The 25,617-nt window shown below is 39.9% G+C and overlaps 1 protein-coding gene across 1 annotated transcript in view; it reads left to right on the forward strand.

Moving 5' to 3' along the window:
* The window catches only part of SYNJ2BP (synaptojanin 2 binding protein), a 43,620-nt gene extending 18,513 nt beyond the window's left edge, over positions 1 to 25,107 (forward strand). The window contains exons 2-4 of the mRNA XM_005905758.3: positions 8,011 to 8,147; positions 17,472 to 17,567; positions 20,135 to 25,107. Of these exons, the coding sequence (XP_005905820.1) occupies positions 8,011 to 8,147; positions 17,472 to 17,567; positions 20,135 to 20,275 (374 nt within the window). The 3' untranslated portion in view covers positions 20,276 to 25,107. The remainder of the gene's footprint in view (positions 1 to 8,010; positions 8,148 to 17,471; positions 17,568 to 20,134) is intronic.
* Positions 25,108 to 25,617: the final 510 nt, after the last annotated feature.

Here is a 25,617-nt window from a genome sequence, read left to right on the forward strand (position 1 = left end):
TGCAGTTGTTCATATTTTCTACAAAGATACAGCATAGCAAAATGGTTTAAAACTTATACTTAGCAATCAAACACCCTAACTTAGTGTCAGAGCTTTACAAAGAATTAGCTGTGTTACCTTTTAAAAAGTTACTTAATCTCTTCATGCCTTACACTTACCAAGTTCATCTGTAAAGTGTGATAACCTCTTCATGTGTTTATTGGGGAGATTAAATGGGATAATGTATGTAGAGTGCATGGCATTATACCTGGTAAACACTTAATAACTATTAGTTGCTGGTCTTATTTGTAAACAAGCACAAGATCCAAGCCTGTAGACAGGAAGAGGCCCCAGGAAGGCATTTCTTGTTTCATTTTACAAAGCTCTTAAACTAGACACACTTTCTTTCTCTCCCAGTCATATGATGGTGTCATTCTTATGCCATCTGTACATTTTTGTGCTTAAACTTCTCCTCCAAATTAGAGACCAAGCAATCCATTTTAATCTTGATGACATTTTAAAAATTTATTGGCTCATTATAATCAGGGTTCACTATGGAGTATGTCTTCATTTATTCACTTTTTAAAAAGTCTATTGAGTCCCTGCCTTTTTCTTTCTCCCTCTCCCTTCAACTGCTTTTGGATAGTAGATGCCAGTACTGAATTAATTAATACCCTTGAGCTCCGTGGGAAAGACTAGAGATCTCTTCAAGAAAATTAGACATACCAAGGGAACATTTCATGCAGAGATGGGCACAATAAAGGACAGAAGTGGTATGGACCTAATAGAAGCAGAAGATATTAAGAAGAGGTGGCAAGAATACACAGAAGAACTATACAAAAAAAGATCTTCAAAACCCAGATAACCATGATGGTGTGATCACTCACCTAGAGCCAGACATCCTGGACTGCAAAGTCAAGTTGGCCTTAGGAACGATCATTAGAAACAAAGCTAGTGGAGGTCATGGAATTCCAGTTGAGCTATTTCAAATCCTAAAAGATGATGCTGTGAAAGTGCTGTACTCAACATGCCAGCAAATTTGGAAAACTCAGCAGTGGCAACAGGACTCGAAAAGGTCAATTTTTATTCCAATCCTAAAGAAAGGCAATGCCAAAGAATGCTCAAACTACCACACAATTACACTTAATCTCACGTGCTAGCAAAGTAATGCTCAAAATTCTGCAAGCCAGGCTTCAACAGTACATGAACCGAGAACTTCCAGATGTTTAAGCTGGATTTAAAAAAGGCAGAGGAACCAGAGATCAAATTGTAAACATCCGCTGGGTCATAGAAAAAGCAAGGGAATTCCAGAGAAACATCTATTTCTGCTTCATTGACTAAACCAAAGCCTTTGTGTGGATCACAAACTGTGGGAAATTCTTCAAGACATGGGAATACCAGGCCCATCTTACCTGCCTCCTGGGAAATCTGTATGCAGGTCAAGAAGCAACAGTTAGAACCAGACATGGAACAACAGACTGGTTCCAAATTGGGAATGGAGTATGTCAGGGCTATATATATTGTCACCCTGCTTATTTAACTTATATGCAGAGTACATCATGCGAAATGCAGGGCTGGATGAAGCACAAGCTGGAATTAAGATTGCAGGGAGAAATTTCAGTAAACTCAGATACGCAAATGACCCCACCCTTATGGCAGAAAGTGAAGAGGAACTGAGGATCCTCTAGATTGAAAGAGGAGAGTAAAAAAGCTGGCCTACAGCTCAACATTCAGAAAACTAAGCTCATGGCATCTGGTGCCATCACTTCAAGGCAAAATAGATGGGGAAACAATCTTATTTGTTGTTTTTATTAATTTTATTTTATTTTTATTTTCTTGGGCTCCCAAATCACTGCAGATGGTGACTGCAGCCATGAAATTAAAAGACGCTTGCTCCTTGGAAGAAAAGCTTGACAACCTAGAGAGCAGATTAAAAACCAGAGACATTTGCCAACAAAGGTCTGTATAGTCAAAGCTGTGGTTTTTCCATTAGTCACGTATGGGTGTGAGAGTTGGACCATAAAGAAGGCTGAGCACCGAAGAATTGATGCTTTTGAAGTGTGGTGTTGGAGAAGACTCTTGAGAGTCCCTTGGACTGCAGAGAGATGAAGCCAGTCAATCCTAAAGGAAATCGGTCCTGAATATTCATTGGAAGGACTGATGCTGAAGCTGAAGCTCCAGTATTTTGGCTACCTGATGTGAAGAGACAAGTCATTAGAAAAGACCCTGAACATGATGATTGGATGGCATCACCGACTCAATGGACATGAGTTTGAGCAAGCTCAAGGAGATGGTAAAGGACAGGGAAGCCTGGCGTGCTTCCCTGGGTTTGCAAAGAGCCAGACACGACTAAGCAACTGAACGACAGCAACTTCAGCTCCATAATAAATTGTCCTCATCAGTAGGTTCAAAGTCCCTTTTGGTTTTCATTCCTAAGCTTTATCTTCTATCCCTCCCTCACAGATAATGTGTCTTAAATATGTATACATTTTTGTAAATAGGTGACACTGTTCCACATAGACATGTTTTTAAGAAGATTTTATACTATTGGAGAGGGAAATGGCAACCCACTCCAGTATTCTTGCCTGGGAAATCCCATGGATGGAGGAGCCTGGCGGGCTGCAGTCCATGGGGTCACAAGAGAGTTGGACGTGACTGAGCATGCATATACACATTCTAGTAATATCAACATTATATTTTAAAATGGTTACTTTGTGTATGATTATTCATTGCATCTGTGTTTTAATTTTTTTTAGTTACCTGTTCCCCAAAGGATGAACACCTAAATTGCCATCAGGTCCTCACTACCACAAAACATGCAGCAATTAATATATTCTAACATTACCCTTGACAAAATGATCACATTGGTCCAAACTGACATGCTTTTGAAATTGAAAGGGACTATTTTAATTGCACTGGGGACAGTATGTGTTTATCAAGATTCCCTGGCAAACCAAGATATGTGGTCCACTTGATGGAAGATTTTCCCTAGACGGAGCCAATAATCATCGGTTGTATACTAGGATAGGCCTTCCCATTCTGATTGTTTCCAGCTGACATCTGAATTGATGCATGTACTGGCTTGATTATTGAATATTTTCAGTACTGCCATTGCTAGAAATTACTCAATGAGGGAGATGTCTGGGTCACAGGTAATAGACAGCCTTAATTTCCATAAGGATGAAAGTTTATTGAGTCCCACAGTCCAGTCTTATCCTATTAATAGACGGATGGAAATTTTAATCTGTCTTCCTTTATTTCAGGATTTTTCACATTTGTACTTTATGTTCATTCATCCTTTCTCCATCAGATTGTCTAGTTTGGGGGTGTAGCAGGCACTACTGTTTTCCTGGCAACTGCTGTTAAAGGAGCTACTCTATGTAGCAACCACTATACAGTTTATAAAGGATTTTTTCAGACTTTATGTTATTGAACCCTACTTTTTGAGTTAGAGAGGACAGAATTGATAATCCTTAGGTTATAGAAGAAGCAGCTGAGGATCAAAGGTACACTGACTTGTTTTAGTACACATATTGGGTAAGTTATGGAGTTGAATTTGTGGCCGGGTCATCTGACTTTAATATACTTTTGCAGACTCTAAGAGGGACAGGAAAAAGGATATATTTCTATTTGTTGTTCAAGCAGAGACTGTCCAGCTTTATGTCTTCCTCAGAATATAATGCCATGCCTAACATATAGTAAATGATCAATAATGAATAAGTTGATTGAGGATTATGTAGATATCCATGGGGCCTGGGCTTGAATTGGTAATATTGCTCCTCAGTGCTTCAGAGACTCCTGTTTATTGCAGCGACGCTTCAAGTTAAAGGTAAGTTCAGTTTGTAAGGACCTCCCTGGTGGCTCAGATGGTAAAGCATCTGCCTACAGTGCGGGAGACCTGGGTTCGATCCCTGGGTCAGGAAGATCCTCTGGAGAAGGAAATGGCAACCCACTCCAGTACTCTTGCCTGGAAAATCCCATGGACAGAGGAGCATAGTAGGCTACAGTCCATGGGGTCGCAAAGAGTCGGACACAACTGAGTGACTTCACTTCACTTCAGTTTGTAAATGTTGTAGCTGAAGAAGGAGACTTCTTGTTAGTCTAGAAGTTGTCATATTAAGTGGTGTGGTTCATTTACAGTTGATGTAGCAATAAGTGTAGCATTATAAATATGCTTATATATTGTGGTGGGGGAAGGAGTAGACTATACTTGTTTGTATATAGAAAATTTGGGGAAGATTTTTTTTTCCACTCTTCTTTTTTAATCACTATTCTGTAGTTTTAAATACCCAGCAGCAGTGTCCTTTTTCTTTCTAATTACTATGTTGCATTCAGCTACATAACATATACTTCCTATTCCCAAGATTCCCAGAGGCAACTCTCTTGTTTGGTGAGGATATTGGATTTCATTGAAAAATTTTCTCCAAATTGTTTCTCCCAGTACTGAGAGAGACTGATTGGCCTCAGCGCACCTTGCTGAAACCTGTCACGGTCTTAAGGGTATTTTTTTTTTTTTTTTCATTTTATTTTATTTTTAAACTTTACAATATTGTATTAGTTTTGCCAAATATCGAAATGAATCCGCCACAGGTGTACCTGTGTTCCCTATCCTGAACCCTCCTCCCTCCTCCCTCCCCATACCCTCCCTCTGGGTCGTCCCAGTGCACCAGCCCCAAGCATCCAGTATCGTGCATCGAACCTGGACTGGCGACTCGTTTCATACATGATATGATACATGTTTCAATGCCATTCTCCCAAATCTCCCCACCTTCTCCCTCTCCCACAGAGTCCATAAGACTGATCTATACATCAGTGTCTCTTTTGCTGTCTCGTACACAGGGTTATTGTTACCATCTTTCTAAATTCCATATATGTGCGTTAGTATACTGTATTGGTGTTTTTCTTTCTGGCTTACTTCACTCTGTATAATAGGTTCCAGTTTCATCCATCTCATTAGAACTGATTCAAATGTATTCTTTTTAATGGCTGAGTAATACTCCATTGTGTATATGTACTACAGCTTTCTTATCCATTCATCTGCTGATGGGCATCTAGGTTGCTTCCATGTCCTGGCTATTATAAACAGTGCTTCAATGAACATTGGGGTACACGTGTCTCTTTCCCTTCTGGTTTTCTCAGTGTGTATGCCCAGCAGTGGGATTGCTGGATCATAAGGCAGTTCTATTTCCAGTTTTTTAAGGAATCTCCACGCTGTTCTCTATAGTGGCTGTACTAGTTTGCATTCCCACCAAGTGTAAGAGGGTTCCCTTTTCTCCACACCCTCTCCAGCATTTATTGCTTGTAGACTTTTGGATCGCAGCCATTCTGACTGGCGTGAAATGGTACCTCATAGTGGTTTTGATTTGCATTTCTCTGATAATGAGTGATGTTGAGCATCTTTTCATGTGTTTGTTAGCCATCTGTATGTCTTCTTTGGAGAAATGTCTATTTAGTTCTTTGGCCCATTTTTTGATTGGGTCATTATTTTTCTGGAGTTGAGCTGTAGGCGTTGCTTGTATATTTTTGAGATTAGTTGTTTGTCAGTTGCTTCATTTGCTATTATTTTCTCCCATTCTGAAGGCTGCCTTTTCACCTTGCTAATAGTTTCCTTTGTTGTGCAGAAGCTTGTAAGTTTAATTAGGTCCCATTTGTTTATTTTTGCTTTTATTTCCAATTCAAAGCCTTTTGTAATCAAGCTCCACCTACCTTTCCATCTGATCTGAACTGCCTCCCATCCCGTTTCCAGTACCATCTACCCACTATGATAAAAATTAAGAGTTTTCTGAGAGAAACCAATTAGTAACTTAAAATTTTTATAATCTACCCTTTAAAGAAGTTGAAGTAGTCATCTTCCAGCAGAAGTTCTTTGTATTATGTATCCTTTTCATTCTCTAGCTGCAGATACTCTGTACAGGAGGTAGGCTATTTCAATTAGACATCTCCTACTGCTTCTATCTTTGGCCATGTGTTTCCTTAAATCATAGATTGATTTGCAAGTGCGTATGTTAATACGATGAGGTTCACTTAGGCTTTCATCTCATCCCTTCAAGTATCTGTGTTCTGTTGAAACCAGTAGTAGACTAGTGATTATGGCTGTATTTTTCCAGTTGTGCTGCCAGATAATGTTTTTCATATCTGTTTTATGTGTTTCCTGATATATGTGTTTCCTGTCTCTTTTCTCTTTGCACCGTGTCTTTTGACTTCTACAGCACCGGATGTAAAGAAGGCCCTATTTTCTTTCTTTTCTTTTTATTGCATAGATAAAAAGTGGCTTTTCTCTATTGCATAGATAGAAACCATATAACAGTAGTTTTGTAAATGAAGCCCTTTCCACAACTTATTGATTGGTCCTTGGAAATAGTACCTTGGTAGCCATTTTTTTTTAATTCAATTTTATTTTATTGTGGTAAGAACACTTAAATGAGGTCTACTCTCCACAGTTTCTTAAATATCTAATACGGCTGTTGTTAGCTGTAGGCACAATGTTGTACATCAGATTTCCAGAACTTCCATCTTGCAAAACTGAAACCTTATACCTGTTTAAAATAATCACTCACTGACGTGAAGAGTAGAATGGTGGTTGCCAGGGGCTAAGAAGAGCAGGAAATGGGTAGTTGCTAATCAATAGGTTATTAGTTATCTATAGTAAATAAGACCCAGGTTCTGGGATAAGTAAATAAGACCAGGTTCTCCTCCTCTGGAGGAGGGCACGGCAACCAACTCCAATATTCTTGCCTGGAGAATCCCATGGACAGAGGAGCCTGGTGGGCTACAGTCCATAGGGTCGTGAAGAGTCAGACACGACTGAAGCAACTTAACACACACACACACACACACACACACAGTGAATAAAGACTAACACACAGTAATAGTCACTATACCCAAGGGTGTAGTTGTTTGCACTTGAGGCATAAAAGGAAAGAAGAATGAATTTGGTGGTTTAGTCCTGTCATGAGCTGTTATCAGTTACCTTTCCCTGCCACTACCTCAATTCAAAATAGAAAAAAATAAACTCCCAAGGCCATTTCTTCCAAAGCACCACCATACACAAACTCTTCTGAAGGCTGAGAGAAATATACAGGGGAAGGTTTGTTTAAGAATCTCCCTCTCAATAAGGAACAGTTCATTTGCCAACTAGTTAAAAGCATTGCTTCTTCTAAGCAGGAAAGTCAGTATTTTGGATCCTCCAAATGCTACGAGCAGAATCTAAATCAAATATGAGCAGCACATCTTAGAATTGCCTTAGTTGCCTGTGGTCCGCAAAGCTGACCACTAAGTGCTGAAGAATCCAAATGTGAAATATTTAGTCTTGGGAGCTTGGGAGAATGGCTCCTAATTCTTTTGTTTATTGGTTGGGAGAAGTGCTTTGCGGGTAGAGAGATATCATAAAGGTAAGAAAGAGCTTAGAGCTCAGAGCCAAGAGGCCTGGGTTCCTGCCCTGATTCTGCTCTCAGGGGTGGGGGTCGGGGGGCTGAGGTTGTCATGGCTTTCAGGAAGTAGTGTAAACTGATGAAGACAAATACATTCTGTGCAATGATGCATCTTGCGAGCTCCACGGTGGCTCTGCAGGCAGCTAGGCGGGGGAGAGGCTGAGCTAAAGTTGAGCAGGGTGCTTTCCTGCAGGGCTTCTCAGAGCCTTTCATGTCATTATAATGACAGGTGATATTTATTAACCACTTACTGTGAGCCATCACAGTGCTAATGACTTTGAAAAAAATTTTTGTTTTCTTTTTTGTATTCAACTAACCATGTTGATCACTGTGTTTGTGTTTTTAGCCCTGCCTGCTCTGATTGAGTAACTCTGGGTACTCTTGATCTCTGTTAGTGATACTAATCACTGACCTTGCCCATTACTAGCCACCAGCTACATCACAGTCTGGACTTCCCCACCCCGCTTACCCCCTACCACCGCCACTCCCTAACCCCTACCCCTGCCACAAGGCCTTTCCTTTCTCTTTCTCCTTATCTTCTTTAACCTCTTTCCGCCTCTTCACCCCTGTCTCCTTTACAACTCCTCCATGATTTTCTTAGGGCTGGGCTTCAACATCGTCGGTGGGACAGATCAGCAGTATGTCTCCAACGACAGTGGCATCTTCGTCAGCCGCATCAAAGAGAACGGGGCTGCGGCCCTGGATGGGCGGCTCCAGGAGGGTGATAAGATCCTCTCGGTGAGAACTGGCTTCCGCCTCCTTCACTGTCCCTGGCTCCTTAGGCACTAGTGCCTAACCCCAACCCCTTCCTTAGGAAGATTCCTGCCTGCCTTTTTGGATCTGGAAATACAGTAATTCCCTCACAGACAAACGTGTTCCAGTCTGAGAGCGAGTTCATAAGGCTGATTTGTTCGTAAGTCCAACAAAGTGAGCTTCGGTACCCAGCTAACACAATTGGCTACATAGTACTGTACTATAATAGGTTTATAATACTTTTCACACAAGTAATGCATTAAAAACAGAAAATGAAACATTTTAAATCTTATAGTCCAGTACCTTGAAAAGTAGAGGAGTACAGCAGCTGGCATACAGGGGCTGACAGTGAGTGAACAGGCAAGCAGAGTTATTGGAGGAGGAGAAGAGGTGGGAGATGATAGAGCTGAAGGATGCTCAGCTATCGGAGATGGAGGGCAAGCTGCAGTTTCATCAGGCCTTTCGTGACTGGACATTCGAACACATGCTTGCATCTTTAAACGTTCGTATGTAGGGGACTTACTGTATCCAGATTGCAGAGTTTGGTAAGAGGGACCTCGATCAGTTATCTTTAACAGCCCTGCCATAGAGCATGGAGGATAGTACCTCACGCAATGGAGAAGGCAAATTAAATCCAGAATGTGAGGGATTGGTGTGTGGGAAAGGGACTTAAAACTCACATTTTTTTGTTGTTCTTTACTTCCTTTTGTTGATTAAACACACTAAAGTGAGTCTTGCTTTACTCCAAAATTGGAGATAAAAGAGGAAGGTAGAAATTGTGTCCTTTTAGACTCAAAGACCCTTTCTAAACTCATTATTTAGAGGAAATTTGGAATGCAGTCTGATTTGGTTATCTGTCCACCGTTCTCTGACTTCACCCTGCTGATGTCTCTAAGAGGGCATTGACTACATGGTAACCATTGATTTTATTATTTTCTGAAAGTTCGTCAGGGGCTCAGACTACATCTTTTTTTAACCATTTATATTCTAGCACAGTGTTTAACATATATATTTAACAAATTAACAAGTTAAGAAATTTAAGAACACCCAGAAAGGTTGGCTGATCTAGAATATAAATAATAGCATCATGGATGGTAATACGCCATTTTAATCCTTCTCACTGATTGTTTTGCCTCTTTACTGTCTCCTAGGCCCTGTTTATTCATCTGTGAGGTAAAGATAATAATAATCTACCTAAGTTTAGAAGCAAGTTATTTCTTATTGCTCCTAGGAAAAAGACAGTCTAAAAACATGAAGTCAACTTGAGTGATGTGTTAAGGAAAACTTGAGAATAGGTTGTTAAGATTAAAGTGTAGCGTGTGGTTGGAGACCATGCAGTGTAATGTTTTGATACATAACTGCATTCTCTTCAAAATACTGGGAACTAGGCTTCATGGTGAAGAGGGACTTGAAAAAAGTAGGGTTAAGAAGAGAGTCATTATTCAAAAGGCTTTGGTTAAAGATAAATCATTGAAAAATGAGAATAGTTTAAAGGTTTTGAGCATTCTATGCCAAGCAGTATACTGAGAACTTTAAACTTATTTAATATTATAGCAACCCTACGAGGTGGGTATAATTGTTATGCGTATTTTGCAGCTAAGGAAGCTTAGTGAGGTCAAACAGCTTGCCCAAGGTCATATAACTAGTAGATGGCAGAGGACTTGGTCTGCGAATTTGGAACCTCTACTCTTAACCCATACACTGTATTGTCTCCTAAAAGATAAATGAGGAGCTGGGGTTCTTTATCCTAAAGAGAAAGTTGCATGGTGAATTAGTAGAGTTTATGTATGGTTTTACATAAAAACTGAAATTAGTCTTTTCTATTAAGGGTAAAATGACAGAACAAAAGGACATACACCTCAACGTGAGAGAATTTATTAGACCTGAGCCAAGATAAAGGAGCCTTTCGTACGTGAACCATCACCTCAGAGAGAAAAGAAATTACTGGAAGGTCACTCAAGTGTTTTTAAAACATATGGTAGGAGATAAATGTCAATGAAGAGAAAAGTAGATGTCTAAAAACCTCAGCTCAATTGTCTTTAAAATTTATAGCAGAGAACTTGACTTTATCAAAATATAAAAAATTTATTATAAAGATCTCTTGTAAGATATAAAACATTGCAACTATATATAAGACATATTCCAAAGAATGATTCAAGTTTATGTTCTGGCCAGATAAGGAAGAGGTATATAAAAGAAGGGAATAGAAAATGCCAGGCAAACAAAAGGCAAAAATATAAGACAGTATTCTTACCTGGAAAATTCCATGGATAGAGGAGCCTGGTGGGCTATAGTGCATGGGGTCACAAACAGTTGGGACATGACTTAGCAACTGAGCACCCATGGTATCTCACTATTGTTTGGGCTTCCCTGGTGGCTCAGTGGTAAAGAATCTGCCTGCCAATGCAGGAGATGTGGGTTCAGTCTCCGAGTCAAGAAGATCCCCTGGAGAAGAAAATGTCAACCCACTCCAGTATTCTTGCCTGGGAAATCCCATGGACAGAGGAGCCTGGTGGGCTACAGTCCATGGGGTCACAAAAGAGTCAGACACAACTCAGCGACTAACCACAGCAACAACCCTCTTCCCTTCTTCACCATACCTCAAGGAATACAGTCACCCTCACCACAGGGTCTCTCTTATTCTTTGCCTTCATCATAAGACAGATACTGAGAGAAATAGAGAAGACCGAAGAAAAGACAGAGCTTATACAAGAAGAAAAGGCCAGCGTGTTCTCTGTTCTATCTGGGGCCACATTCTTTGTCTCCAGTTCCCCTTCTAAGAGTGTGCTGCAAAACTTAAATTCTAGATCCCGTTTCTTAAGAAACATTGCCTCACCATCCTGTTCCCTCTGTATCCTTAAGTGTACTTGTTAGGTGTTAACCATTAAATGGTTCCACCTGTTCTTGAGCTTGCTTTATCTCTTTGATGTACTTAAGTGCTCATTTATAATTAACTTTGGAGTCTCTATAAAATGATGCTAAATTATTTATTGGCCTGTATTCCCATTTGTTCTTTAAGGACTTCCATATTTTCCTCACATGGTTATTTGCCCATGTTGTAAAATTTGCTCCGACTATATCTGGTGCTAGGTAATCAGACTAAGAATATGTCCTTTCTTTAGTATATATTCATTTTTGGTAACTAATAGAAGTATCGTTAAATGACCTAGATTTCATGTGAGTAATTATTGACTATTAGTTTAAAGCTTCCCTGGTGGCTCAGGTGGTAAAAGAATCTGCCTGCAATGCAGGAGACGAGTTTGATCCCTGAGTCAGGAAGATCCCCTGGAGAAGGGAATGGCTACCCACTCCAGTATTCTTGCCTGGAAAATTCCATGGACAGAGGAGCCTGGCAGGCTACTGCCATGTGGTCACAAAGAGTCAGACATGACTGGACAACTAACACTTTCACTTTTCACTTAGGAGATCAGTTGGAAACTAGAAACTCTCATCCAGTCAGTTACAGAGACATTGAAATATGCAGTATCCTTTAGACAGAGTACCTCTAAGGAAAAGTCCTTGTTTTCTCATCTCTGTTAGCACCATGTACACCTGTAGCTGGCACAGAGGAAGTATCTAGTAAGCTAGCTGCTCTGTGAATGAAGCTCCGTCACCTAGGAGCTTATTGCAAATGCAGAATATTAGGAATGAATTATAACATAACTGACTTTTTTGGTTTGACTTTATTAATTGGAACTACATAATTTTTTTTCCTTTAATGAAAAAGGAGGCTCCCTCCCCCCAAATTGTAATTCATTTCAAGATTTGGGGGAAGAATTAAATTATCCAGAGTATAATCTGAGATCAGTGCTTACTAAATTGAATCCATTCTTTCTCTATATCTTACACATCTGCATTTATATTATCCTATAGTTAGCACTCCAGTAACTCTTACATTATCCTAAATGTTAGATTATCTTAATGCCGTCTAAAATTATTAATCATCCAAGAAGACTTATTTTAACTCAGTTTACTCCTTTTCTAAGGCAGGAAATGGGAAACTCATTTTTAAATACTGATAATCAGATCAGATCAGTCGCTCAGTCATGTCCGACTCTTTGCGACCCCATGAATCGCAGCACACCAGGCCTCCCTGTCCATCACCAACTCCCGGAGTTCACTCAGACTCATGTCTATCGAGTCAGTGATGCCATCTGGCCATCTCATCCTCTGTCGTGCCCTTCTCCTCCTGCCCCCAATCCCTCCCAGCATCAGAGTCTTTTCCAGTGAGTCAACTCTTCGCATGAGGTGGCCAAAGTACTGGAGTTTCAGCTTCAGCATCATTCCTTCCAAAGAAATCCCAGGGCTGATCTCCTTCAGAATGGACTGGTTGGATCTCCTTGCAGTCAGCCATAGTAAAAGCAAAAAATCATATGACTCCCCATCGGTTAACTAGAATACCACAGTCTTAACACTGATCATTCAGTTAAAATTTTCTAGTATGTTGCAAATCTATCATATCTCAAGTTTAATACAACTTACAATACCATGAGTTAAGGAAACTGAAGTAACAAGTTTAGCAGTATTCTAAGATTTCTCAGTTGAATAGCTCTTGGTAGTAAAATTGAGGTCCAAGGACCATCTGCCCATCACCTGGGAGTTTATTACAAATGCAGAGTCTCAGGAAACAGTCTGTGGATACATTTTGAGAAGCACAGCTATAGGCAAGTGTTTTTCAAACATTTCAGATTATGACCTGTAATGGGAAATGCATGCACACACACATAAGCAAAGTTAAACAAAATAATACGTGTCTCTTCTGTATGTGGTGCATTTTGATATGTTGTGTTTTCTAATTTCACTTATTTAAAATTATTTCTCGTATTTAAAATTAAATTCTAATCTTGACCCACTGGATTGACTTCAGTATCTTTTGTAATGGGTCAACAAACCTGTCTTTGGAAAATCACTACTCTAGTAAATGGAAAATCATTGATGGAGTCTGGATGCATAGACTGTGGATTAAGTAGGGTAAGTAGACTGGATGTGAAGAAAGCTTCAAGCAATTTAGGTTAAAGCTAACTCAAACTTCAGAATCACCAGATTACTAGAATAGGGCCTAATTAAATTGCACTTTTAACAAATTCCCAAGTTAATGCTGCTGGTCCTGAGACCATACTTTGCGAACCTTTGATTTATATTATTAGGTTGGTACAAAAGTAACTGCAGTTTCAAACCATGAATTTTAAATCATTATAACTAGGATCAAACACACCTTTATTAATCAAAAAGTAACTATTACAATCAACACATTTTTGCCAATGAGAAATAAGTTTTTTTATTCCTGTAGGGTAAAGATCTATACTTTGGGATTCAATGAACTCTTGGAAAGCATTTTCTGCCTCTCTGGTTGTGGAAGCGTTTTGCCTGCAAAAAATTGTTGAGATACTTGAAGGGTAGTCAGTTGGCGAGAGGTTAGATGAATATGGTCCATGAGGCAAAACTTCATAGTCCAGTTCGTTCAACTTTTATAGCATTGGTTATGCGATGAGCCGTTGGACATTGTCATGGAGAAGAATTGGGCCTATTCTGTTGACCGATGCCAGAGGCAGGCATTGCAGTTTTCAGTGCATCTCATCAATTTGCTGAACATACTTCTCAGGTGTAATGGTTTCACCAGGATCAGACCGGCCTCAGACCACCAAACAGTGACCATGACCTTTTTTTCATGCAAGTTTGGCTTTGGGAAGTACTTTGGAGCTTCTTCTCAGTTCAGCCACTGAGCTGGTCATTGCCAGTTGTCATATAAAATCCACTTTTCGTCACATGTCACAGTCCGAGAAATGGTTGGTTTTGTTGTGTACAATAAGAGAAGACAACACTTCAAAAATGACGGTTTTTTTTGTTTTTTGGTCAGCTCATGAGGCTCCCACTTATCAAGCCTTTTCATCTTTCCAACATGCTTCAAATGCTGAATGACCTTGAATGGTTGACGTTGAGTTCTAGGACAACTTCTTGTGTCGTTGTAAGAGGATCAGCTTCTATGATTGCTTTCAGCTGGTTGTTGTCAACTTCCAACGGCCAGCCACTGCACTTCTCATCTTCAAGGCTCTCGTCTCCTTTGCAAAACTTCTTGAACCACCACTGCACTGTACGTTCATCAGCAGTTCCTGGGCCAAATGTGTTGCTGATGTTGCAAGTTGTATCCAGTGCTTTATGACCCATTTTGAACTCAAATAAAAAATTTTTTTGAATTTGCTGTTTGTCTAACATCAATCATTTCTATAGTCTAAAATAAATATAAAACAAACAGTAAGTAATAAGTCACTATTAAAAGAACATAAAGCAGGAAATGCACTTTAAATGGTGTAGAGCATAGCCACATTTCTTTAAGAATGTATCCCAATATCAAATGGCAAATTTCCACAGTGTAGAACCACAATTACTTTTGCACCAACCTAATAGGATGGCAATAGAGTGGATTCCACATATATTTGGGAGTAAAATCTACAGCACTTGGAAGTTAGTCTGTATGAGCTGGAATCTGTAAAAACACTTAGAGGAGGTAAATATTAGAAAGTAAATTCAGCTTTAGAGAGATGTATACTTTTCAAGAGAGAAAAAATCAGTTTTATGGAGCTATTTTACCTCCCACATACTTAGGCAAAGGATGAGAAATGATTCTTTAAAAATGAAATTCCCTTTGCATTTCTAAAAGGCTTTTTTTTAAGTGATTAGAATAACTGACCTCTTAGAATACCTTTAGAAAACTAAGAGGGTTGAAAGGTAATATTGGCCTGTGCCCTTCTTTTGTCTGATGTCACCCAGTGTCTTTCTTCCCTGTTGGCAAAAGGAAGCTCACATGAGGACCAAGATTACATTTGCCTTCCCAGCAACAAATGCTAAAGGAACTTCTCGAAGCAGGGAAGATACCAGAAACTTAAAACAACCTTTTATATATATAGTTTTGATACAGAATTGTATCAAAACTTCATGGGAACAGCAAACTCTAAAACTACAATAGATACAGACACACACGCTCTCTCACACACAAGAGAAAAAAAGAAAAAGCAATCCAAGCACAACACTAAAGATGGTCATCAAACCACAGGAGGAAAGAACAAGAGAGGAATGTAGGAAGAAGGACCTAGAAAAACAAACCGAGAACAGGGCCTCCTTTGTGTCTCAGTGGTATTTAATCCACCTGCCAGTGCTGGAGGCACGGGTTCGATCCCTGGTCCAGGAAGATCCCACATGTGTTGGAACAACTAACCCCACGCGTCACAACTATTGACCCTGTGCTCTGGAGCCCAGGAGCCAAAACTACTGATTCCGTGCTCTGCTGCTCAGTAGCTCCAGTTGTGTCCGACTCTCTGCAACCCCAGGCATTGTAGCCAGCCAGCCTCTTCTGTGCATGAGCTTTTTCAGGCAAAAATACTGGAGTGGGTTGCCATTTCCTCCTCTGGGGGATCTTCCTGACCCAGGGATTGAATCTGCATCTTGTGCGTCTCCTGTACTGCAGGCGGATTCTTTACTGCTGAGCCACTGGGGAAGCCCATGCACCACAACCCCTGAAGGCCTCACACCCTAGAGCTTGTGCTCCACGACAAGAGAAGCCACTGCCGTGAGAAGCCCTCACACTGCAACTAGAGAGTAGCCCACGCAGCAGTGAAGACCCAGCACAGCCAAAAATAAATAAATTCTTTAAAAAAAAAAAAAAGGAGAAAGCAGCACTAAGAGGATATTAAGAAACCTTAAGGGGAAAGGAAGGAAAATGGAGAGAATGTTTGTCGTAAGTTCTCAGTATTCTCAAGAAAGATAAGACAGGGATCTGCTGAGAAAAGCGATGGAATTGGAGTTTGATGGTAGGAAAGGTCTTGGGAACAGCTACCCGCTGCATGTGTATTAGGGAGTTCACCCGATGAGAAGGGTTGTAAAGGTACAGCAGAAGCCAGCTCACATGGGTCTGTGGTGGAAAATGTGACTGTGTATCTTTCTCTCGGAATATTGAGCTCACTGATGACAAGGAAAAGAAATGCAGTGTGTTGCCCAGGACTGGAAGGATGGTAGAAGATCATGGTGATAAGGGATTCCAGTAGTTTTCCAAATGCCTTTTTGAAATAGTAGGAACTCCTAGATGTGTAAAAGGCACTGATGAGAATGCAGAGGAGATTTTCAGAGGTATAGGAAATATGGAGAAAGTAGATTTTTTTATCTTTTTTTTTTTTTTTAAGTTTGAGATATTGGAGCTGAAGCATCCCTAATGTTGAAGTGGAAGGCTTATGCCAGTTGGTGACTAGAATGGAATAGAGCTGGAATCCTTCAGTTTGGAAAGGTAGATGTTAATAAGGCCAGAGTGATGATGGAGTTATTCAGTAAGAATATTGACGGGGAAAAGACTGGAGGGATAGTTATGAACCTCTTGGAGAATAGAAACCGTGACAAGGAGGATGAGAAGGTTGAATAAGTAAATGACTTGAGCTTCAGCAGAGGAAAGAAGAGTTGGTGGGTCAGGGCAGAGGGGTAATAGTGCAGAACGAGCAGTAAGAGGCAAGAGCACCTTAGTGTTCTTCCAGGATATAAAACCCCTTAGCCCTGGCTTCTACAGTTACTATGACTTTGGGTAAATTACCTAACCTTGCTAAGCTTCAGTTTTGTTTTTTTTTTTTTATCGATAAAAATAACGTCTACCTCATAGGATTGTGATTACTCAATGAGATAATGTATGAAAGCATGTAGAACAGAACCTACCAAATAGATGTTCTTGCTGCCATTGCCAGGTATAAAAGCTATGGAGATTTTACATAAAGTGGGCTACGCAGTATCCCTTGAGTACAGCATAGACTAGATATCGCTCGTGGCCAGTGTCACTCCTGACACTGAGAAGTGTTGATAGCAGAGTCCTTCACATCTCTTACCTTTAGGTGGTAGGACTCAGCTTCACCAAAACATTTTTAGAAGTTTGTATCATCACAGAAACATGGTTTTTAGTAAATTTGAGGAGGATAGGAATATCCAAGGAATCAGTGGAAATTGTTCAGAATAGAACAAAAACAATAGAAGAGGCTAGTCGATTTATACCACGTGAAACTAAATTGTGGGAGAGCTTCCTAGAGTTACGTTTCTAGAGCTGAAGCTGGCCCGGCCATGCCAGGGATTAAAAATATAAAGGGTATAGAGTGGTAACCTGGAAGACTGGTAGCTTTGAAGATGAAAAAGTTATTCTGAGTTCTAAGTAACTTTACCCCTTCTCCTAGCCCTCGGAATTGTCTCTGTTTTTAAATCTGTGGTCGCATGTAAGTAAATCTTTTGACTTATGAGAGTTCACATTCTGTATCTTTCACTACTTTTCCTTGCTGTTTTTGGCAGGTCAACGGCCAAGACCTAAAGAACCTGCTGCACCAGGACGCTGTGGACCTCTTCCGTAACGCGGGCTATGCTGTGTCCCTGAGAGTGCAGCACAGGGTAGGTGTCATTTGCCATCACCGGGTTTTTGTGACATTGTTATGAATTAATTATGTGGTGTAATCTTCAGTAGTGTGTGTGGCTTTTTTCCTTTCCCTCTCATTCTTTTGAAGGGATTATCTGTACATAGGCAAGGGTCTTCTGAGACTTCTAATCACTAAAGGAAATTCATAACTACATTTGCAACCCGGTAGCTTCAAAGTAATGTGCCCTAAAGATAAAGCTTGACAAGCAAATTAAAATAAATCGGGGAAAATATAACCGGGCCAATTTTATTTCTTAGTAGGAGAGGAAACATATGTCTTCCCTTGAACATAGTGACAGAGGTGGTAGGTTTTTTGATATATACTATGAGCTTTTCCCTACCATCATCATAAATGCTTTTCTTATCAACTTGGGGATCCTCTTGACCAAAGTCCTAGTGCTCAAAGGGGAGCTCCAGGAGAAAAGAAATGAGATTCAGAATTTGATCAAGACAGCTACCTATCCCTGTATCCTCTCCTAAGTTCCTAGTATTTTATCATTTGCATGATAAGAAGAAAAGCCTGAGTGGACATAATCCTGTAGCATGAAGGACTTTGGAATGCACTTATAACACAGGTTCATTGTGTCTTTAAAGTTGCTCCTTCTTAAATTGATGCTGTCTTTGCCTCACCCAACTCCTGAGTGAGGCTTCAGAGACTGAAGAATTCAACAGGAGATAGTGAAAGAAGTGGAAAGGGCCCAAGGCATGAAAGATACCTGAGAAAACAGCCAGGGTTGCAAGCAGAATCTGGGCGTGATGGATTAGAAAACCAGGTCAGTAGGAGATATACTAGTATTCAGCTGCTTCTGCCTTGGCCCTTCTGTGTTTCTAAAGCATGGGAGAAAGTATTGATCTGCAACAGATAAAGGCAAGCAAATATAGGCATACAGTCTAATATGATTAGAGTTAATTTTGAAGGCATGTGAGTTCATTTTTTAAGAAACATCCATAAATAACTCCAAACAAAACAGATTGTTCTGGTCAAGGAACTGGCCTATAAAAGCCGTGTCTTTCTATTGAGTATGTTCTCTCAGGACATCTCATCAGGAAATGAATGAAAGCTATAGAGGGGATAGAAGATAGAAAAGGTAGTTTTTTCAGTCTTGTCTTTCAGATTGAGGGGTCAGAGTTTCATGGACTAATGAGATTAAATCTAACTAAAACAAGACGGCTTCACAGTTACCAAGTTATCTGTTACCAGTTAATGTCAATCTAATTCGAAAAGATACATGCCCCCAACATTCATAGCAGTGCTGTTTACGATAGCTAAGATGTAGACGCAACAGTGACAGATAAAGAAGATACGGGGTGTGTTTGTATGTGGTAGTGGAATATTACTCAGCCATAAAGAATAAAATATTGCCGTTTGCAGCAACATGAATAGATGTAGAGATGATCATATTAAGTGAAATAAATCAGAGAAAAACAAATACTGTATCATATCACTCATATGTGAAGTTTAAAAAAAAAATGATGCAAATGAACTTATTTGTGAAACAGAAATAGACTCACAAACATAGGAAAAAATTTAGGGTTACCAAAAGGGATGGTGGAGGCAGGGGAAGAGATAAATTAGGAGTTTCAGATTAACATATATACACTATTATATATAAAATAAATAATAAGAACCTTCTGTATAACCCAGGGAGCTCTATTCAGTATCTTGTAGTAACCTATGATGGAAAAGAATCTGAAAAAGAATATATTTATGTATATACTGAATCACTTGGGTGAAACCAACACAGCATTATAAATTAACTATACTTCAATTTTTTAAAATGGTTTTTTTAAAAAGTTGATGTTAAGAAAGGCTACCTTTTTCAAAATTGACTGAAATGAAGAAAAATTACCAGCCTCAAAAGGGAATGTTTTGGCAATGGAAAATTATAACTGTTAGGATCTGAAATTTTTAAATTTATTTACCTTTGAATCTTTTACCTCCATTCCATATGTTTCACCTTTATCTTTGCCTAGTATTACAGAATTGGGGATGAAGGACAGGACCCCAACTTGAGAAGGAGTAGGTACCTTTCAGGAATTGAAAAATATTTCTAAGTAATGGCATTGCGCCTGTCCCATTGCTCAGATCTGCTGTTATTACATGCTGACTACTGATAAATCTTTCTCGATAAACATTTCTAGAAAGATGGACACCCCTGCCCTTGCCCAGTAATTTCCAGGCTTCCTATAGGATCAGTAGGCTTCATTTCATATCTTCATTTTCCTGGTATGGTATACATATAGTTTAGTGGAGACAGTGCAGAAATAGAAAGAGGTTATCTGACTTACCCTTGGGTCCCTTAGGTCAGTAGCACAGCAAGGTTAAATGCCCTTCCATCAGACTTACTTTGTTTCCAAAGAATCAGTGGCATTGATGTATCAACTCAGGATAGAGAGAGGACACCTTCTGTTTGGTAGTGCTAAGGGCTTACAGCTCTGAGTGATACAGAGACTGCTGATCCAGGTAATGTGTCAGCTTGGACACTGCAGTTGTGGTAAACACACATTGTCACTAGAGTTAACATTTTTCTTTCCCTTCCAGTTACAGGTGCAGAATGGGCCCATAGGACCTCAAGGTGAAGGGGAGCCAAGTGGTATTCCCATAGCTATGGTGCTGGTGCCAGTGTTTGCCCTCACCATGGTAGCAGCCTGGGCCTTCATGAGATACCGGCAACGACTTTGAAAAACTTGCTTTCTTCCTGTGCTCCCAAAGAAGAAGATACATTTCTCTTTTTCTCTCACCCTCTCCTGCCAGTCTCCCATAACTTTTCCTCTACATAGCCAGCTCATGATTTCAAGAGACTGCTACCCAACCAGAATCTTGCTATTCGAAATCTCTGAATCCTCATTTTCTCATGGGAGAGTAAAGGCAGTGTCTGAAGGAAACCCAAAAGAAGGACTTGCCTAGAACAAACGAAGAGTTATATATTTTACTAGAACCGCCAATAGAAGTTCAGCTACAACCCAAAAAATGGGAAAGGTCTAGTCTTCCCATCACCCTGCAGTATTCCTTTTTTTCTTACCTGGCATGCATCAAAGGCCAGCTGTAATAAGAGGAAAAAAGGATTTTTCTCTTTAATGATCTTCCTTGGGAAGTTTTTGTGGCCTTTTATTTAATTTCTAACTATTAATACCTACTTGGGCACCTACTTTGTATCAAACAAAGATGAATGAGAAGAACATTTCTACGTTTTAAAACAAATATTATATATACAGACACACACATATATATACATACATATTCATGTATGATGTGATAATAGTGATGCCTTATGGAGAATTAAAGAAGTGGAAAGCAACTCCAGTTTCTAGGTTTCTGCTGTAAGGATTAAGTGATAGTCTTCAATGGAAGAATTCAGTATGTAGCAAGAGTAATAGAGTAAAGAGGATAGCAATCTGAGTCTTTTAAAAAAACGAAAACTAAAGCAACTAATTAAAAATCTTAGAACACTATTTCTTCTTCATAATACCTGTGGTGACAGCTGAGGTAAAATGCCATAATCCAGCTTTGTGCAAACAAGTCTTTAAAAAACTTGGGAGAGGTAAACGTAAATCTTACTAGTCTCTGGACTACTCTAGTGACTCTTTTGGTACCTTATAGTCCTGTTAAAGGATCAACTGGAATGGCTGTAGTCAGAGCTATGAGGCCAAACCAACCCAGTGAAAAAACTCAGGCCATCTACCAGTCTTTCCTGTTTCTGTTAACAGGCAAACTCAGAGAGAGGGACTGCTCCCCAGCGGGACGGCCATGAAATCAGCTCTCCTTCAATTCAGTTAAGTTGAAATGGTTTGGATTGCTGATTTTTCTTTTTTTGACATTTTCTAGGCACTGGTTATGGCTTTTAATGAATGAACTATTTTGCAAGGAAGAGGAAGAAAGTTTTGTTTGTTTTAGGGGCTCTGGAAGTTTGGTTTATGTTTTGTGAGGAAAACTTATGGATGAATGGATATTAGGGAATATCAAGGGCACTAATGAGGTGGGAACCCTCCTGTTCTTATGGTATTGAAGGTTGATTTTAAAGCACTCATGAGAGCTGAACCAAGGCTAGTTTTCTGGCTTAAAGAAAATCATTTCCATCCTCTACGTATACTTGGCAGGCTATAGGCTTTACATAATCTTGGCAGCAAGAGTATGAAAACTTTCCCTCAGGATTCAAGAAGGCAGTTGTGCCAATTTTTAGCATGGATAATCTGATAAGAATTTTACAAATGTCTGTTGGACATCAGGTTTGTTACGACTTTTACAAAGAAGCAAAATACATAGCCTCCATCCTGAAGGGTTTTTGTTTTTTGTGTTTTTTTTTTGTTCCATTTGGGAAGAGAACACTTTTACACATAAAATAGTATACAATTACCTCCATAGACAGGGCAATGCAAGTTAGGGTCAAATTTATATTGCAAACAACAAAAGGGATGGTTACTGAGAATTGAGGCAATTGAGAAAGTTCTGTGGAGGAAGAGGTCAAGTTAAGTACCCTTGAGTTCACAGTCTAGTTAAGAGAATTCATAAATAGATGAGAAGTTAAAAGTATATCATAAGGTTAAGTAATAGTTGAGAACAATAATAAAAGAAATGGCACTATTCAGAATATGATGCAGCAACAAAGATGTGCACTTTTTTTTTTTTTTAAAGGAATTCAGAAAAAGAAAGCTGTTGATGGCATCAGGCCAGAGTGGAAAGAGAAGGCTTTTAAAACAAAATCTCAGTTAAGACTTTGCCTCTGGGTCACCTATTTGTAGAAGAAGAAACTTTCTGTAAACGATCCTGAGGACTTCTGCCTTCAGACCTGACAGTTTAATACCTCTGAGACTCAACTTAGACAACCGCAGTCATAGATTCCATGGAGAAACCCTCACAGTATTCCACTTCTCACCTCAACCAGCCCCACTGTGGAGGCGCAGCCTCAGGTACCCTTCCTGTGTTGGGAGGAATGTACAGCTGCTTCTGCAGTGGGCCTGCTTTCCTCCCAGGATTCCTCTCACGGTTTAAACATTAACTCCTGAGAGGACCTTGAGACATACAACGGGAAGCAAGTGGCAAGCAGGATGGAAGGCTATTTCATCTTTTGTGTGTTGGTATATGTAAATAAAAACACCTATCACATCATTGGTAGAAGTTTTGCTTTGATAGTAGGGATTCTGATATACTTTAATAATTCAGGTTTTCTCTGGAATTGTATTCAAAAGTCAATAGGGACTTCTCTGGTTGTCCTGGTTAAGAATCCACCTTCCAATGCAGGGGACGCAGGTTTGATCCCTGGTTGGGGGACTGAGGACCCTCCTGCCTCAAGGCAACTAAGCCTGCACCACAACTACTGAGCCCAAAGTACGCTAGAGCCCGAGAGTCACAGCCAAGACCAGATGCAGTCTAATTAATTAAAAAACAAAGATCAATATATTAAAAGGTTTAGGCAGGTATGCTACTTAAATTATACTGATTCCTGACTTTCTAGATAATTATAAGTGAAGGATTGGAGTCCATTGTAGGTCATTAAAACATTCATGCTCTTTGTAGATCAAATCTAACATTTCTATCACTTTATCAGTTGTATCTAATATTCCTCGCACCTAAATTCTATGTTCAAAATGTTCAAAGTTCTAAAGATTGAAAGAAAGTATCTTTTAAGACATTTACTTAAAACACTTCTCTACATTTATCATCCTATGTTATATATACAGTTCTAATGAGACATTGTTTGCTTCAATTCAATTATCTTTTCCTGCCAAATTTTAACCAGTGCTATTAACTTATTCATACCATCTAGCCATGTGTAACAGAAAAAGGAAATGAATGCCTGTTAACTGCATTCTCTGCCAGGTGCTGAATGGTAACACTGTTGATGCCTCACAACTGTGAGATCTGCTGCTGCTGCTGCTAAGTCGCTTCAGTCGTGTCCGACTCTGTGCGACCCCATAGACGGCAGCCCACAAGGCTCTGCCATCCCTGGGATTCTCCAGGCAAGAATACAAGTGGGTTGCCATTTCCTTCTCCAGTGCATGAAAGTGAAAAGTCAAAGTGAAGTCGTAAAGTCGTGTCCGACTCTTAACGACCACATGGACTGCAGCCCACCAGGCTCCTCCATCCATGGGATTTTCCAGGCAAGAGTACTAGAGTGGGATGCCATTGCCTTCTCCGGTTGTTAAAAAGACAGTAAAGAAAAGAGAATAAGTTGCTTCCTAAGATTGCATAGGTGGTAATAATAGAATTAGGATTTAAACTCAGGACTTCAGGTGCCACCACCAGTGATACTTCCTTACTGGCTGCTGCTGCTGCTGCTAAGTCGCTTCAGTCGTGTCCGACTCTGTGCGACCCCATAGACCGCAGCCCACCAGGCTCCCCTGTCCCTGGGATTCTCCAGGCAAGAACACTGGAGTGGGTTGCCATTTCCTTCTCCAATGCATATGAGTGAAAAGTGAAAGTGAAGTCGCTCAGTCGTGTCCGACTCTTCGCGACCCCATGGACTGTAGCCTACCGGGCTCCTCTGCCCTTGGGATTTTCTAGGCAAGAGTACTGGAGTGGGGTGCCATTGCCTTTTTACTGGCAGTGGTTCTCAAAGTGAGGTCTCTGGACAAAAGTATCAGCATTACCTGTGAATTTGTTAGAAAAGCAAATTCTGAGGGAGGTGGGAGGGGGGTTCAGGATTGGGAACACATGTACACCCGTGGTGGATTCATGTTGGTGTATGGCAAAAGCAACACAATATTGTAAAGTAATTAGCCTCTAATTAAATTAAAAAAAACAATAAAGATAATCTTAAAAAAGAAAAGCAAACTCTTGGGCTCCACCCTAGGAGTCAGAAATTTAGTAGGGCACCCAGAAATAAGTTTTAATAATCCTTCCAGGTAACTTGATTCACACTGAAGTTTGAGAATCACTGCTCTATGCAAATAGTCGCCTTTTTCTCAGGTTAGAATCACCTGGAGAGCTGATAAAAATTCTCACGTCCAGGCTGCACCTAGATCAATTAAGCGGAATCTCTTAAGGGTGGAAACAGGGCAGCAATAAAACAGTTCATCAGGTGATTCCACTGTGCAGTGTCAGGAAAAAAAAGCTATGGCATTTAAACCTAGACTCTATTTAAATTATTACATCCAGGCATTGCTCCAGCCCAAAATAAGAATCTCACTCAGGCCTTTTTGGAGCCCAGCCCTCCATTAGCTTATGCCTCAAGTATAGATGTGAAATAAGAAGTGGAGCATTCTTTGGCTGTTGATTTGTTAGGGACTGACCAACTTTCAGCAAAATGTATTAGCATGTTAGTGTGTGGATGTATTGGAACTGAATCATAGAACATTGGAACTAAAAGATTCTAGAATGAATCTGTCTTAAAGATGAGAAAATCAGGGCTCAGAGGTAAACTAACAATCCAGATTAGAGAGTCTTGCAGAAGTGCCCTTTCTGTCTTAAATGTCTTGAATGTATCCACTATATGAACATAGGTAAAACTATCCTTTTTATCTCGCTTCCCTCTTCTTTCTTTGGGCCTTGAATAAAGGTCAGAGAACTGATTGACAGCTGAAGGGTATTATTGCAAGCATCATGCCTGATTGGGAGATTGCACAGAATAATCTGAGAAAGATCTGCCCTCTTAAAAAAGCACAAGGTGAGAGTTGGGAGTTAAAAGTTTAATTTGTGGCAAAATGAGGACTATAGTCCAGGAGACAGCATTTAAGATAACTGAGAAACTGCTCCAAAGAGGTAGGGGGGAAGTTCAGACTATGTGATTTTGGTGAAGGGGGAGTACATGCAATCAAACACACTTTTTTTTTTTTTTTTTTTTTTTTGGCAAAAGCTTTCTACTAGTCATGAGGAGCAGCTGTTACCATGAAGGATTAAGTGTTTTTCTAGGTATGAGGAGATACAAGAATTGGGCTCATAAAATCAGCTCCTGAAAATATCTAACTATCTGAAGACCTGTTCTGCTGAGTTTTCCCAGAGCACGGTGCCTCATTGCTATCTCCACCTTGAACTCCTTTCAGGGGTGTTGAAAATCAGTAGAGGAGCCTAAAAAGGATGCTGATCTT

Source organism: Bos mutus, chromosome 10, assembly GCF_027580195.1.
Source record: "Bos mutus isolate GX-2022 chromosome 10, NWIPB_WYAK_1.1, whole genome shotgun sequence".
NCBI classification, from domain to species: Eukaryota; Metazoa; Chordata; class Mammalia; order Artiodactyla; family Bovidae; genus Bos; species Bos mutus.